The sequence below is a fragment of the Grammomys surdaster genome, unplaced genomic scaffold (assembly GCF_004785775.1).
Source record: "Grammomys surdaster isolate TR1022 unplaced genomic scaffold, NIH_TR_1.0 130, whole genome shotgun sequence".
NCBI lineage: Eukaryota > Metazoa > Chordata > Mammalia > Rodentia > Muridae > Grammomys > Grammomys surdaster.
Window position 1 is genome coordinate 10,787,120 of NW_021604588.1, and position 15,105 is coordinate 10,802,224.

General features: G+C 43.3%; 1 protein-coding gene across 3 annotated transcripts in view; it reads left to right on the plus strand.

Moving 5' to 3' along the window:
• Adcy10 (adenylate cyclase 10) overlaps positions 1–15,105 on the plus strand; it is a 91,020-nt gene that overhangs the window by 13,932 nt on the left and 61,983 nt on the right. For 2 of the 3 annotated variants that reach the window (XM_028759310.1, XM_028759318.1), the window contains 7 exons: positions 2,736–2,943; positions 3,592–3,696; positions 6,200–6,238; positions 6,436–6,579; positions 10,129–10,334; positions 12,319–12,415; positions 13,971–14,059. In XM_028759310.1, the coding sequence (XP_028615143.1) occupies positions 2,796–2,943; positions 3,592–3,696; positions 6,200–6,238; positions 6,436–6,579; positions 10,129–10,334; positions 12,319–12,415; positions 13,971–14,059 (828 nt within the window). In that variant the 5' untranslated portion in view covers positions 2,736–2,795. Of the gene's footprint in view, positions 1–2,735; positions 2,944–3,591; positions 3,697–6,199; positions 6,239–6,435; positions 6,580–10,128; positions 10,335–12,318; positions 12,416–13,970; positions 14,060–15,105 lie in introns of those variants that run through there. The other variant, XM_028759325.1, reaches the window with a different exon arrangement.

Consider the following 15,105-nt stretch of genomic DNA (forward strand, 5'->3'; position numbering starts at 1 on the left):
GCTGTTTTTAATACTATAGCTTTATAGGACAATTTGAGTTTAGGGTTGATGATGCTCCAATGGTTCTTTTATGATTCAGGATTGTTTTAGCTATTCTGTAGGGCTTTTTAAAAAAATGTTGTTTTTTGTTTGTTTGTTTGATGGATGTGTGTATGTGTGTATTACTGTGAAAACTTAAAATTACCCTTTCAAGACCTATGAAGAATTGTGTCTGAGATTCTCTCTCCCATCTATTGTACTCTGTTGGTGAAGCTTGCCTCTGAGGGTCCTGTGTATTTTTCATTTCCAGATTTCCCTCAGTTTGGATTTTCTTTATTGATTCTCTTTCCACTTTCAGGTCTTGAACTGTTTTATTCATTTCCTTCTACTATTTGTGTGTGTGTGTGTGTGTGTGTGTGTGTGTGTGTGTGTGTGTTTTCATAGGTTTATTTAGTGGAAAAATTGTGGTAGAATTTTGATGGGGATTGCATTGAGTCTGTAGATTGCTTTTGTTAGGATGGCCATTTTACTATGTTAATCCTACCAGTCCATGAGCATGGGAGAGCCTTCCATCTTCTGATATCTTCAATTTCTTTCTTCAATCAACATCTTAAAGTTTTTATCAAATAAGTTTTTCTCTTGCTTGAGTAGTGTTACCCCAAGATATATATAATATATATATGTGTATACATATATACATATATATGTATATATATGTATATTAGCTATTGTAAAAGATATTGTTTCTCTGATTTCTTTCTCTGTTCATTTGTCATCTGTACATAGAAGGGCTACTGATTTTTATGAATTAATTTTGAGTCCTGCTACTTTGCTGAAAGTGTTCCTCAGCTGTAGGAGTTCCCTGCTGAATTGTTAGGGTCACTTAGGTATACCATCATGTCCACTGCAAATAACAGTACTTTGACTTTTTTCCAATTTGTATCCCCTTGATCTCCTTCATTTGTCTTATTCCTCTAGTTAAGACATCAAGTACTATATTGAGTAGGTATATAAAGAGTGGACAACTTGTTCCTGAGTGTAGTGGAACTGCTTTGAGTCTTTCCATTTAAGTTGACATATCATATTATAAAGTCTACTTTAAGGTCCTTGGCTTGTACTTCAGCTATATTATATTTCTCAGTGCCTGTTATAGTAAGGGCTCTGGTAGGTACATATTATCCTAACTATTCTTGGTTGTGGTTTTATGCTGGCATCTAAGCATCTGGATGGGATGATTGTAGTTCTGGGTACTAAAATCTGGCCCTGTCTTTGTAGGGTGGGTGTTTTGTTCTTTGGTTTTTGTTGCCCTCTCTGGTTCTCAGGAGGGTGTGGTGGCTGTGTGCTGCCTGGTAGGGAATGCAACTGGGATCTTGCTAACTGTGGCCACTGGGGGGGTCTCTGGTAAAGTGTGTTTCTAGGTATTGGGAGTTGTAACTTAGGAATAGGGATGAGCTAGAAGGAAGGGATGAGGGGCCACAGGAGGGAGAGAACAGCATGTTCCTCCAGGATCTGCTTAGTCCCCTGGGATTGGAGGCAGAGAGTGAAGAAAGGCCACAGCAGGTGGTGTGTTACGGAGCTGAGGATGAGAGGATCAGAGGCAGAGAGGGAGGGGAGTGTATATAGGGGGCCGGTGAGACTGGGGGATTGGAATTGGAGAAGAGAAGGGAAGGGTGAAGATTCTCAGTCTTCTTGCTTCCCTGCCCTGTGTGGAAGGTGGGTTAATGCCTGCTGGTCATGAGGGCTCTGTTGGGTGTTTTGTTTTTTGTTTTTTGAGAAAGGATCTTACTCTGTAGCCAGGCTGACTGGGAACTCATGATGATCCTCCTGCTTCAGTCAGCACCACTCGGAGTGCTGTGGGTGCAGGCATAGCCCTCTACACTCTGCTAGAGCTTTTTTTTAACTTCACTTGAGTCTGAGCATTTGCTGTCCACACCCAAAGGAAGGCCTTAGTCAATACTTATTTGCTTAGAGCCAACTGGCAGCAAAGGGAAGTGTCAGCATATCCTCCCACTTACAACTTAAGCCTTTCAGCTTTTCAACTGTCACCTGCACGCCCACAGCCACCCTTCAGAGCTTTCTTACTCTCTGTTTGACATTATATCTTAATTTGCTTAACCTCTTTCCTATAGATAATAACCTGATACCCACACACATGAACGTATCCATGAAAAAAACTCACATCTGTGTTTACTTTTTATAAAGGACAAAAAATAAACTGGCCCAAAGAGGACGAAGAACAGAAAAAAAAAAAAAAAAGGAAATGGAACCTGGCTAGACTGAACTAGGCTACTCTCCCGTACTCCCTGGTGGGGTTTACCTTTTCCTGGAAATAGATGGGTCCGTTGCTGCCCTCCACAGCTTGGTCCTTTTTGTAGCTGTTCAGGATTTGGTGGAAGTCCAGTCATGGTTTTCCTTCTATATAGAAAAAATAATCCTACAGGCAATTACAAACAGATCTCTATGAGTTAGAGGCTAGGCTGGTCTTCATAGTGAGTTGCAGGCTAGAGAAAATATGTAGTGAGTCTCTCTCTCTCTCTCTCTCTCTCTCTCTCTCTTTCTCTCAAAAAAGGGGGGATATTGAGAGAGAGGGGAAAGTGATCCCTTTTGGGGTATTACCAACTCTAGCTCTGTCAAGACTCAGTCATTTATTTAAGCAAGCCATCCACAGGGTAGAATAAAACCCCAGGAGAAAAACAAATAGAAAAGAGAACAAACAGATCCATTAGATTCCCTCTATTCTCAACTTTTGTTTCTAGAAGACCTACTTGGGGAGACAGCTTCCTGGTGCTGAAAAATCCTGACCACTGTCCTTGAACATGAGTGCTCGAAGGCAGGAATTACAAGACAGGGCAATCGTCAAGATAGCCGCTCACTTACCAGACCTCATCGTCTACGGAGATTTCTCTCCGGAGCACCCATCAGTGAAATGTTTTGATGGAGTTCTGATGTTTGTTGATATTTCAGGCAAGTGCCAAAGGGGTGCTTATTTAACGTGGGTGAGGAGCAGGCTCGCCTCAGAAGTCACATGCGGTTGTGACGGTGGTGGGGACACCGTTTTGAAGTCCCTAGGCTGTTAGAGAAGCGGAGTAGCTCATTTCACTGTGCACACAGGAACAAGGCAATGACCTCTGGCCCCAGATGTCTCTCGTCTTCCCTTCCCCCAGCTTTCAGTCACAGGCATATCTTTAAGGCACTCAAGGTCCCCATCTGGGACTTCCGGCTCCAGTGTCCCTGCCCCAACTTCATAGCCTGGCCCCCCAAGACCCACATATATCACCAACAAACTAACTCAAGAAGTGACCTGCCCGTATCTACACCCTAATACTAAACCTATCTCTTCAGAAGCGTTTGAAAAATGTGTGGCCTTTGAACCCTGGAACAAAAACTTCCATTTCCAATGTTATGCCGTTATCAGTGTTTACACTGGGAGCCCAGAAGGAAGAGATTGCTTTTCCTGACCCCTAACCTACTAAGTTCTGCATGGCTACTGTCTGGCCACACACTCTAAGGTCATTTGAAACTCTGCCACTTGGAGTGGCTCCTACTGTGGGGCCAGTGAGCCCTCTGCTGGCTGTGCTTGGCTCCAAGGAAACCAGCCACAGTTTCTTACAGGTTTTACTGCAATGACTGAGAAGTTCAGCACAGCCATGTACATGGACCGAGGAGCTGAGCAGCTGGTGGAAATCCTCAACTACTACATAAGTGCAATAGTGGAGAGTAAGTGTTCGGGGGGGGGGGGGGTTGCTGGACAGGTTTTCAGGGCTGTTGCTCTGTTAGTATTTGTATCATTGTTCATATTCTCCAGGAAATACACACACACACACATACACACACACGCACATGCACATGCACACGCACACGCCTTCTTCTGGTTAGTGGTTTGTTTGTTTTCGTCAACTTAACACAAGCTAGCAGCGTCTGGGAAGAAGGAACTTTGATTGAAAAAAACACCTTCATCAGGTTAACCTGTTGACAAGTCTGTGGGGCATCTTCCCAGTTAATAGTTACTGTGGAAGCTTCCAGACAACCCACTCCTTGGCAGAGGGTCCAGGGTTGTATAAAAAAAAGCAGTCTGGGTGAGCCATGGGTGCAAGCCAATACACGGCATTGCTCCATGGTCTCTATTTAACTTTCTGCCTCCACGTTCCTGCCCGAACTCTTGCCCTGAACTCCCTTCATGATATAAGTTAAAGAAGCTTTTTCCCCTCACAGATGTGGATGGTGTTTATGGCAGCAAGAAAAAGCAAACCTAGATAGTCATCATCACTTGTAATATGTTCTAATACAGCTAAAGGAATATGATCTAGCCTTACTAGTAAGACTCCATGAGAGAAAGGATGTTTTGTACTAAAGACCTGAGTTTATAGCCCAGGCTAGCTTGGAACTTATTAGGTAAATATGACCTTGAACGAAATAGAACAAAACAAAAAACCTAAAACAATCCTCTTGCCTTAGCCTGTCAATACTGAGATTATAGGAATGAGCCACCATTCCTAGGTTGATGTTCTTCACATCTTTATTTATTAATATTTTATTCTGTGTGTGAGTGTTGTGCCTGCATATCTGTCTGTGCAGGGATGCATGCCTGATGCAGGGTGCCCACAGAGGACAAAAGAAGGTATCAGCTTCCCTTGATCTGGAGTTATAGATGGTTGTGAGTTGCCACATGGATGCTGGGAATCAAACCCAGCCCTCTGGGAAAGCAGCCGGAGCTTGTTTTGTTTGGTTGGGGTTTGTTTGTTTTGTTGGTTATTTGAGACAAGATTTCTCTGTGGGGCCCTAGCTATTCTGGAACTCACTCTGTAAACCAGGCTGGCCTCCAACTCACAGAGATCTGCCTGCTCCTGCCTCCCGAGTGCTGAGATTAAAGGCATGCACCACTACCACCACCAAGCTCAGCCAGAGCTCTTAACCACATAGCCATCTCTCTAACCCTAGTTTTTGTTTTGTTTTGTTTTGTTTTTTCCTTTTTGAGACAGGGTTTCTCTGTATAGCCCTGGCTGTTCTGGAACTCACTTGGTAGACCAGGCTGGCCTCGAACTCAGAAATCTGCCTGCCTCTACCTCCCAAGTGCTGGGATTAAAGGCCACCACCGCCAGGCCCTCTAACCCTAGCTAATGCTCACTAATGTAAGAAAAAATCCATAACCCCAAGACTTAGGAAACAGAGGCAGAAAGAACATGAATAAGGTTAATTAAGTTAAATAGTGACTTCCAGCTGGTCTTAAGTTATGAGACTGTTTCAATGCCCCATCCCAAAAACATACTGGTAGAGTACTTTCCCAAAACGCAACAAATGCCTGAGGTCCTGAGTTCCATCACCAGCAAACACACACACACACACACACACACACACACACACACACACAGGGGGGTGGGGGTGGAACAGAGAACAGGTGGTAGCTCACATCTGCAAATCTCCACTTACATTCAAGACTCTAAAGTTCTAAAGAAAATGGCAACAAACAGAGCTCATACCCTTGCTCCCGTTTTTGTGGAATCTTCCATCCGTCCACCAGCCTATGCTCTCCGGAGATTGGCCTAGAGAGAGCATTCTTACACACTGGGAGGAGGGTCAGGTCCTGTTTTTGTGGAGTCTTCCATCCATCCAGCAGCCTATGCTCTCCTGAGGCTAGCCTAGAGAGAGCATTCTTACACAGAGGGTTAGTTCTTGGGAGAACTCTGCCCTCCTGTTTCCTGGCTTGTTTGTTCAAATTTTGTTTTGTTTGTTGGTTTGTTTTTCTGGAGGACAGATACAGTTTGGTTGTGGTGCTCACTGGCCTGCACAGAAGTAATGAGATGTCATGTTTGATAGACGTGTATTTTCTAAATTGCTATTCTTGCTACCCCATTTCTTCTCCTCTTCCTCCTTCCTCTTTCTCCTCCTCCTCTTCCTCCTCCTCTTCCTCCTCCTCCTCCTCCTCCTCCTCCTCCTCCTCCTTCTTCTTTTTCTTTTTCTCTCTCTCTCTCTCTCTCTCTCTCTCTCTCTCTCTCTCTCTCTCTCTCTCCCCACCCCCTCTGAGATGAGACAGGGTCTAAGATTTAGGTAGCCCAATCTGTCCTCAAACTCACAGTGATCCTTCTGTCTCAGCTTTCCAAGTCCTAGGAAACCGTGTGCAACCATGCTACCAAGCCTGCTTCTAATTTACCAGTGAGTAATGTTTGTTAAAGAATAAGTCTGACTTACCTTTTCTTTCTTTCTTTTTTCTTCTTTCTTTTAGAAGTTCTGATTTTTGGAGGAGACATCCTAAAATTTGCAGGTATGGAAGCTGCCTGAGATGAGGAGGGCAGAAAAGGAGAACCAAGTAGCCTACCCTGTTACAGAGGAGGCACCTCAGGAGTCGTGGGAGGGAATGGGTTGAGAAATATCTGAAGCAGCACAAGCTTTTGCAATGTTCATGCAAAACACCCTGATCTCCAGAGCAGGGCTAAAGCCCCCAGAGTGTCTCTCTTGCAGGTGACGCCTTGCTGGCCCTGTGGAAAGTGGAACGAAAGCAACTGAAGAACATCATCACTGTGGTGATTAAGTGCAGCCTGGAGATCCATGGCTTGTTTGAAGCCAAGGAGGCTGAAGAAGGCCTGGATATCCGAGTTAAGATAGGTAAGTATCCAGACCTGGGCACAGCGGTGTATGCCTGCAATCTCAACTCTCAGGAGGCTGAGGCAGGAGGATAGCTGAGAGTTTGAGGCCAGCTAGGGTGACATAACAAGACAGCCTCAAAAAATAAATAAACAAAAGATTTGGGAAAGCACAGATGTTAGAGTCTGGGTCCCCACACCTAGAACATGCTGGCTTGGCCCTACCATCATGCTTTGGAACTGGGCTAACCAGAATACAACTTTTTGCTCACTCACTAATCATTTGAGAGAATTGGAGATGATCATGATGTCTGTAAAGTAGGCTATTATAAAAGTAGGGTAGACTAGATGTGGTGGCACATGCCTATAACCATACCACTCAAGGTACCCAGCTCAAGGTATTGTAGCTTGAGGACAGCCTGGGCTATACAGGGAAATTGTCTCAAGAAATACATACTTTTAGGCCTAGAGATATAACTCAGTTTGCAGAGTGCTTTCCTACTGTGCAGACTGCCTTGGATTTCAAGAACCACAGAAACCAGGTATAGTGGCAATGCTTATGATATAAGCACTCAGAAAGAGAAGGCAGGAGGAGAAGTGTAAGATCACCAGGGGTGTAGCTCAGTTGCAAGAGTTCAACGATGTGGTTTCCTGAGTTTTGTTCCTGGTGCTTTATAAACCACGTGTGATGGTACATGCCCTGAATCCTAGCATTTAAGTAGTAGAGGCAGGAGGATAAGAAGCTCCAAATTACCCTTGATTATTTAACAAGTTCAAGGCCATCCTGGACTATATGAGATATATCTTATATCAATAACAACAAGAAAGAGGAGGAGATTATTCTCATCTCTGTGTAGAGTTTACTGATAGCTCAAGCCTCACACAGTGTGTCTGGTACTTGGAACATAACAAGAACTGAATAAAGGAGTTGCTATCGGTGTTATATCTTGTTGCTTGTCGAGGTTGTATAGCATTAAGTACGATAGAGAGTAGTCTGCTATTAACAAATTCAGCAGTGCCATAAGACTGCTTATGTGTGACTCCCTAAGAATACCATGCAGAGACTGGAGAAATAGCTCATTGTTTAAGAGCATTGGCGGCTCTTCCAGTAGATTCAGGTTCCGTTCTCACCACCCACACGGCACCTCACAACCATCTATAACTTCAGTTCCAGAGAATACAACGGCCCCTTCTGACCACCAACAGCACCAGGTGTGCACACAGTTTACATACATGATTGTAGGCAAAACCCTCTTTTGAATAAAATAATCATTTTGTAAAAAGGAATGACAGTTTAACAAGTGGTGCCTGCAGCAGAGCTCAGTATCTGGAACTGGGCTTGTTGAGGACATGCTCCTGACAGGCTAACAGCCGTCCTCGACTGCGTACTGCACAAAGACTTTGCATGCGTTCTGTTGTTCTCATCTCATCATGGCACCCATGAGGATCACGATTCTGAGAAGTGTGGATGATGAGTGACGGCCAGAGCTGTGGCGGGGCCATTGGAGACTGAAATGTATGAATGTAGACATCTCAACCATGGAGTCCAGAGACATGACTGAGTTGGCGAAAAGACTCCACATAAAAGGAACAAATTCTACTAAGTTGTCCTCTGATCCCTCTGTACATAGGCCATGGTATGATTTCTCTCTCTCTCTCTCTCTCTCTCTCTCTCTCTCTCTCTCTCTCTCTCTTTCTCTCCCCCACCACATACTAATGATAATTTTAAAAAAATCACAAATATTAGAACTAATGGGACATCATAGGTTATCCAATTTATTATTTCTCTTTATTTAACTGTTGTCTTAGATAATCTATCTTTTAATACCGATTTTCAAATTTTCCAAATAAATATACTCTTTAAAAGACCAGCCATTGCTGGGCAGTGGTGGCGCATGCCTTTAATCCCAGCACTTGGGAGGCAGAGGCAGGTGGATTTCTGAGTTCGAGGCCAGCCTGGTCTACAGAGTGAGTTCCAGGACAGCCTGGACTATAAGAGAAACCCTGTCTCGAAAAACCAAAACCAAAACAAAAAAACAAACAAACAAACAAACAAAAAAAAAGGCCAGCCATTACAACACTGGATGTGGTTTTTGTTTGTTTTTGTTTTTATTATTGGGCACCAGAATTAAGTAGGCCCTGAGGCTTTAGCACAACTGACTCCATGATGGAAGTACCATTCTGGCTGTAAAACTTGGCATGTACACAGCACCACCTGCCAAAACTAAAACAAAGGCCTAATCCATCGACATCCATTTAGTTCTGGGAAAGTCTCTGAATGCACTAACCTTGTTTTTTGGCTTCTGTAGTTCTGCTTCTGACTCACTGTTCATGTTAACTGACGTATGTCAACTCAAAACATGGTTTTTGTGCTTAGAAGCTAATCCTGAGAAAGGCTCAGGGCTACACTGGGATTCTGAACAACCAGTGTAGTTACTGGCCAGCTAATAAAGACTTTCTGTTGTCTTAAACCCATGTCAGAGCAGTCTTCTCTGGTGAATACTCCACAACTCTTTTTTTTTTTCCCAACTTTGCTCATTGAAACTAATGTAGTGTACTTCTTAGAATGAAAATAACCCAGACTGGGCATGGTGGCACATGTCTGTAATCCCAGCTGCTGGGAGGTAAATGCAGGAGCATATGAAGTTCAAGGTCTGGGTTGTGTGAAACCCTGTCTCAAAAACAGAATGATAGTAACCCAAACCCTCATGTCCATTGTGGGGGCCTAGTAGAGAGGCTTGCTTTGGCATCTTTCCTCTTTTTCCATAGTAAGTCTAAGTAGTACTGTGTTTCAGATGGAAGCAAACATATACATAGTACCAGGGAAGTCAGCTTCGACAAATGAGCACAGCTGGCTGGGGGACAGGGTGGGGTGGAGGTGGGGGAGAGGATGGAGTGGGGGATGGGAGTGAACTCCTACAGTCTCAGCACTTGGGAGAGTAAGACTGGAAAATTGGTGGGAGTTTGGGGCCCAGCCAAGGCTACAGTCACAAACAGAAGCAGCATAAAGATCAAAGAGGGAAAACAAACTTTGATTACATTAATTACAGTAATTTAAGAGCACTCTGTCATATAGTCATATACTGTGTGTGTGTGTGTGTGTGTGTGTGTGTATTTTCACATGCATGTCATGTTTTACAGCATCTCTGTACTATTACTCAGTTACTAAAAGCTTCGTTTCTCGATTTGAAAACAAATTAGAGGAAGCCAGGCATGGAAGCCCACACCTTTAATCCCAGCACTCAGGAGGCAGACGGATCTCTGTTAGTTTCAGGACAGTCAGGGCTATACAGAAAATCCTTGTCTCAAAATATCCCCCATCTCAAAAAAAAAAAAAAAAAAGTTTCACCTAACGGTGAAAATTAGGAATTGTGCTCTCTTAACTTTAAAAGAAGGGGCATCTGGAACGGCTGAGACCTGGAAGAGACATTCTCTGATTTCTATGTAAAATTTTAAAAGTGGGATTTTGTTTAGAGGTAGTGTAGTCACATCTGATTTTTTCCCCAAGATCCAGTGCTTCTGAGAAGTAACCCAGAACTTGTTGTGCAAACCCATTGCTTGTTTCCTTCAGGGCTGGCTGCGGGCCACATCACCATGTTGGTCTTTGGGGATGAAACGCGGAACTACTTCCTGGTGATTGGCCAGGCAGTGGATGACGTACGCCTTGCTCAGAACATGGCTCAGATGAACGATGTTATTCTGTCACCAAACTGCTGGCAGCTCTGTGATCGGAGCATGATTGAAATCGAGAGGATTCCGGATCAGAGAGCGGTTAAGGTGAGAGTGCACTGTGTCTGCTGCCAGGTTGTGCCAGCAGGGAGTCAGGGTTAGACTAAGGACATGTCCTGTGGGAGGAGCCAGGGCTTCTGAGTCCAAGAAAGAAAATGCTCCTCCCAACCCCGCACTGAGGGTAAATGAAGCTATGGGGTGACATAGGGACAGTTGGGAGTTGGAATGTCTGATCCTCATTTGTTTGTTTTTTATTGAGACGGGGGTCTCCTGTAGGCCAAACTAATCTTGGAATCATTATATAGCTAGCTAAAGGTGGCCTTACATTACTGGTCCTCCAGCCTCAACCTCCCGACTGCTGGGATTTCAGTGTGTGCCCTGTGAATGGTAGCACTTATTTTCTTTGCCAACAACCTCCTAACACTCACCCGTGGACTGTCAGCTATTTGCCGGACATACCCTCACCTGCTTTTGCCTGTTGCTTCTTCATTGTTGGACTAAATTTCTGCATTTTTTTAGAGGCAGGAATACCAGAGGATGTGGCAGACGCAATGTATTGTATTAAAGAGTTCATGATTTTTCTGAGAACATTTTAGGAATTAACACTCCTTGTTTTTAACACTTGTAAGAAAGAAATGGGGTGAGAGCCCTCCTGGGAAGCCTGCACTCATGTTCTGAGTGTGTAGCATCCGTTTTCTAAGCAACCCTCACTCTGTAATGCCCACTCTTCAGTGGATAACGGCCTCCAACTCTGTATCTAACTCTGCAGAAAGAGAAGAAAAAGAAAGAAGAAAGAAAAAAAGGAAGAAGGGAATATGGTTTTCTCAGTTTTATTTGACTTGAAGTGTTCAGAAAGAGATAAAGAACAAAGACCTTCAGGGCAGAAAAACATAAACAAGTGGCCCTTTGTGCATACATACTGATTCTTAATGTCTTAAAAAGTAACTGGAAAAATTAATTTTTTTCTCTTTTCTTTTTGAGCTAAAAGTTGAACCTAGGACTTAAGAGCTAAGCATATGTCCAGTCTGAGCTATGCCCCTAAGCCTTTAAAATTACAACAGAATTTGTCTTTTGGACAATACTAAAGGACAGAAGCACACACATGCTAGGCCAGCAACCTGTCTCACTTAATTATAGCCCCAGCATCTTTGCTTTTATTTCAACTTTGAGGCAGAGCCTAAGTAGCCCATGCTGTCCTTTAACTTCCTTCATAGTATAGGAAATCCTTAATTTTTATTTTATCTTTTTGATTCAGCATCCCACATAGTTGGTATTATAGGCCTGCACTACTAGCAACTGCAACCTACCTCCGTTCAAAATTATAGTTTACAAACCCATGGTAATAGTATGTTGGTGACATATACCTATAGTCTTAGCACTTGGGAAACTAACCTTAACAAATTTGAGGCTAGCTTGAGCAAGACCCTATCTCAAACAACAGCAAACAAATGAGGCTGTAGCTATAGCTTGGTGGTGGAGTACAAGGTCCTATGTTCAATCGCTTGTGGGCCTATGACGTGGCCTTACTGGACCTGAAAAGATGGTACTTGCCTTTAACCCCAGCACTCAGCAAGCAGAGATAAGTGGATCTTTGTGAGTTGTAGGCCAGCCTGGACTATATACTGAATACTAGGTCATTCAGAACTACATAGTGAGATCCTGTCTCAAACAAAACAAACCAAAACAACCCCTTGTACTGACAAATACTACCACCGTTACTAATAGTAATAATAGTAATAATAGTAATAATAATAATAATAATAATATAATAACTGAATAGGGCTTGGTGGCTCATACTTGTAATTCTAGCACTTGAGAAGCCAAGACATAGGATGGCTGGAAGTTCAAGGACCAGCCTTGAACTTGTACATTCTGAGCCAAAGAGTGAGAGACCCTGTATCAAACAAAACAAAAATCCTTAAATGTGCCAGTTGCTGTGTGTCCTGTGCTAGACATACTGTTGGCTGTGAAACGATATTCCTAAGGTCATGCAACCCCCAGAATAACAAAGTTTACTGTTTGTTTTATCTAGGTTAGCTTCTTAAAACCACCTCCAACTTTTAACTTTGACGAGTTTTTCGCAAAATGTATGGGCTTCATGGATTATTATCCTTCTGGTGACCACAAAAGTAAGTAGCCTCCATGTATAGACAGACCCTCTGCCTCTGTAGTGGTCAGTAGGGACATTTGCCAATGTCAGTAGCCCTGTGGCAAATGGATATACTCCTTCACACATCTCTGGCCCTTGGCCTGGCCATGAAGGAGATAGATTTCCCATTCTCCAGAACAATGCTGAGTACCTAGCTATCTTCCTCTCCTGGCCACTGATTCCTGTCTATCTTCTTCTGAACACTAATGAGACAAAATACAGAGCATCCTTGACTCCTGTTTACCCTCTAATGTCTCATAAGTTTCTATGGATCTATTTGTGTCATATCTGTTCTTGTATCTCCTTATTTACCAATAAATATACATTGCATATTATGGTGGTTTGAATATGCTTGGCCCAGGGAGTGGCACTATTAGGAAGTGTGGCCTTGTTGGAGTAGGTGTGGCCTTATTAGAGGAAGTGTGTCACTGTGTAGTGGACTTTGAGACCCTCCTCCTGGACACATGAGAGTCAGTCTTCTCCTGTGTCCCTTTAGAACAAGATGTAGAACTCTCAACTCCTCCAGTGCCATGCCTGCCTGGAGGCTGCCATTCTCCTACCTTGATAATAATGGACTGAACCTCTGAACCTGTAAGCCAGCCCCAATTAAATGTTGTCCTTTATTTGCCATAGTCATGGTGTCTGCTCACAGCAGTAAAACCCTAACTAAGACAGATATATAGAAACTCATTGAAAGGTTGAGGACAAGCAGGAGTCAGAGATGCTCTGTGTTTTGTCTCAATGGTGTTTGGAAGATGGTAAGTGGGAACTGGTGGCCAGGGCAAGAAGATGACTAGGTTCTTAGAACTGCTGTTCTGGAGAATGGGAAGTGGTATGCCACCACCCCAGTATGGCTTTTGTTATGCTTGTTGTTTAGTTTTACTTTGTTTTGTTTTTGAGATGGGTTCTTGTCAGGTTGTCCAGGTTGACCTTGAACTTTGTAGCTCAAGTCCAAGCAGTCTTCCCGCCTCAGCTCCTCTCCTGCTAGGGTTACAGGCACAAGCACCTCACTTGACTTCAATTAATTGTCCCATGGAAATCATGCTCTCTATTTTCCTGGGGCTCTAACAGTATTTGTTTTAGGTTTGCTTCCGTTCCACAAACCAGACATCTTCAGTGCCTTTTGCCAGTTTCCTTCCCTTTCACCTGTTGGGGATGTCAGAGTGCTGTCCTTGACTTCCTAGTCTTCTTCATTCAATTTTTCCCAAACCTTTCAATCCATATGACTACAGCGAGGCACCTAAGAAGCCTGCAGGGCAAAATTCAAGGTAAAATCCACAAGTAACAATCTTCCCTAGTTATAACGCATTTTAATAATCCAATCCTGATACCAAGCCACATGCAACTAAATGTGGAGAAGCACACAACCTGTAAGAAGTCTTCTGTGGATTTCTCTTGGCCCTTTCTATCCATCGGTGTCCTGGAGACTCCCCAGACCCCAGGAAACTGTAAGGAACACTGTCTCAGGGAATGGGAACAAAAAAGCCTTGTATCTCTAGCAGTGCTGAGCCTGCCCTTCCCCTCTGCCCTCTTAGACTTCCTAAGGCTTGCCTGCATGCTGGAGTCTGATCCTGAACTCGAGTTGTCTCTACAAAAGTACGTGATGGAAATCATTTTGAAGCAGGTATTTTCATAATCCAATATATTCTATTTTGAGGTGCCAGGACTTTCTTTAACAGCAAGATAGATAAAACAATACATAGAAAACAGAAGCTAGTAAAATGTTTCTAAATTTAAAAAAAAATTTTTTTTGTTGGCTCAACACACAGGTATTACCTTTAGGGGAAATGACAACGACCCTAGAATACAGACTTGGGTTGCCCCAAATACCATGCATGTTCCAACATGGAAAGTCTTTCAGGGGCATAGAACAAAAAACAGTCAGTTATAAGTCAAGATATTTTCAAGTATATTGGTGGGAATGTCAGGTAGGGGGGTGATGGGAAGTGGGTAAGTCTGTGCCGTAGGTCTCATGTTCTCTGATGTTGTTCTTAGTTTGGGGGTTTCTAGGAGCTATGGGATCTGTTAAATTAACACATTCAGAGGGATTCACCTCATAATTGAAAAGTTGTTAGACAGGACTCAACAGGTAAGCTGTGGACAACTATTAAGAGGTCTAGAGAGAGCACAAGATCTGGGTCAGTCCACAACCCTCTACAACCATGAAGTTCTAATCAATCGGTTAATCATCCTTGAAAACTCTTTAACTGTGGCTTTTCTGGGAATTTCATTTCACATTATACATGTATATGTGACTTCAAAATTTATTATGCAAATCAGGATATTAAAAAATAGGGGAGGTAAACTGGATGATGGTGGTGTACGCCTTTAATCCCTGCACTTGAGAGGCAGAGGCAGGTGGATCTCTGAGTTCAAAGCCAGCCTGGTCTACAGAGCAAATTCCAGAACAGCCAGGGCTCCACAGAGAAACTCTGTCTTGAAAAAAAACAAAACCAAACAAAACACCAGATAGAAAAAGAAAAATATTAGGGGAAGCGTGTGGCTCAATGGTAGAGCATCTGTCTTGCCTGTGTATGGCTCTGAGTCTGAGTTCTAGCTTTTCTAAATCATAGTGAGAAGGAAAGGAAAGCTTCTCTTCAAGAAAACAGACAAAAAAAGAGAAACAAACAAGGAAGGAGGGAGGGAGGGAGGGAGGGAGGGAGGGAGGGA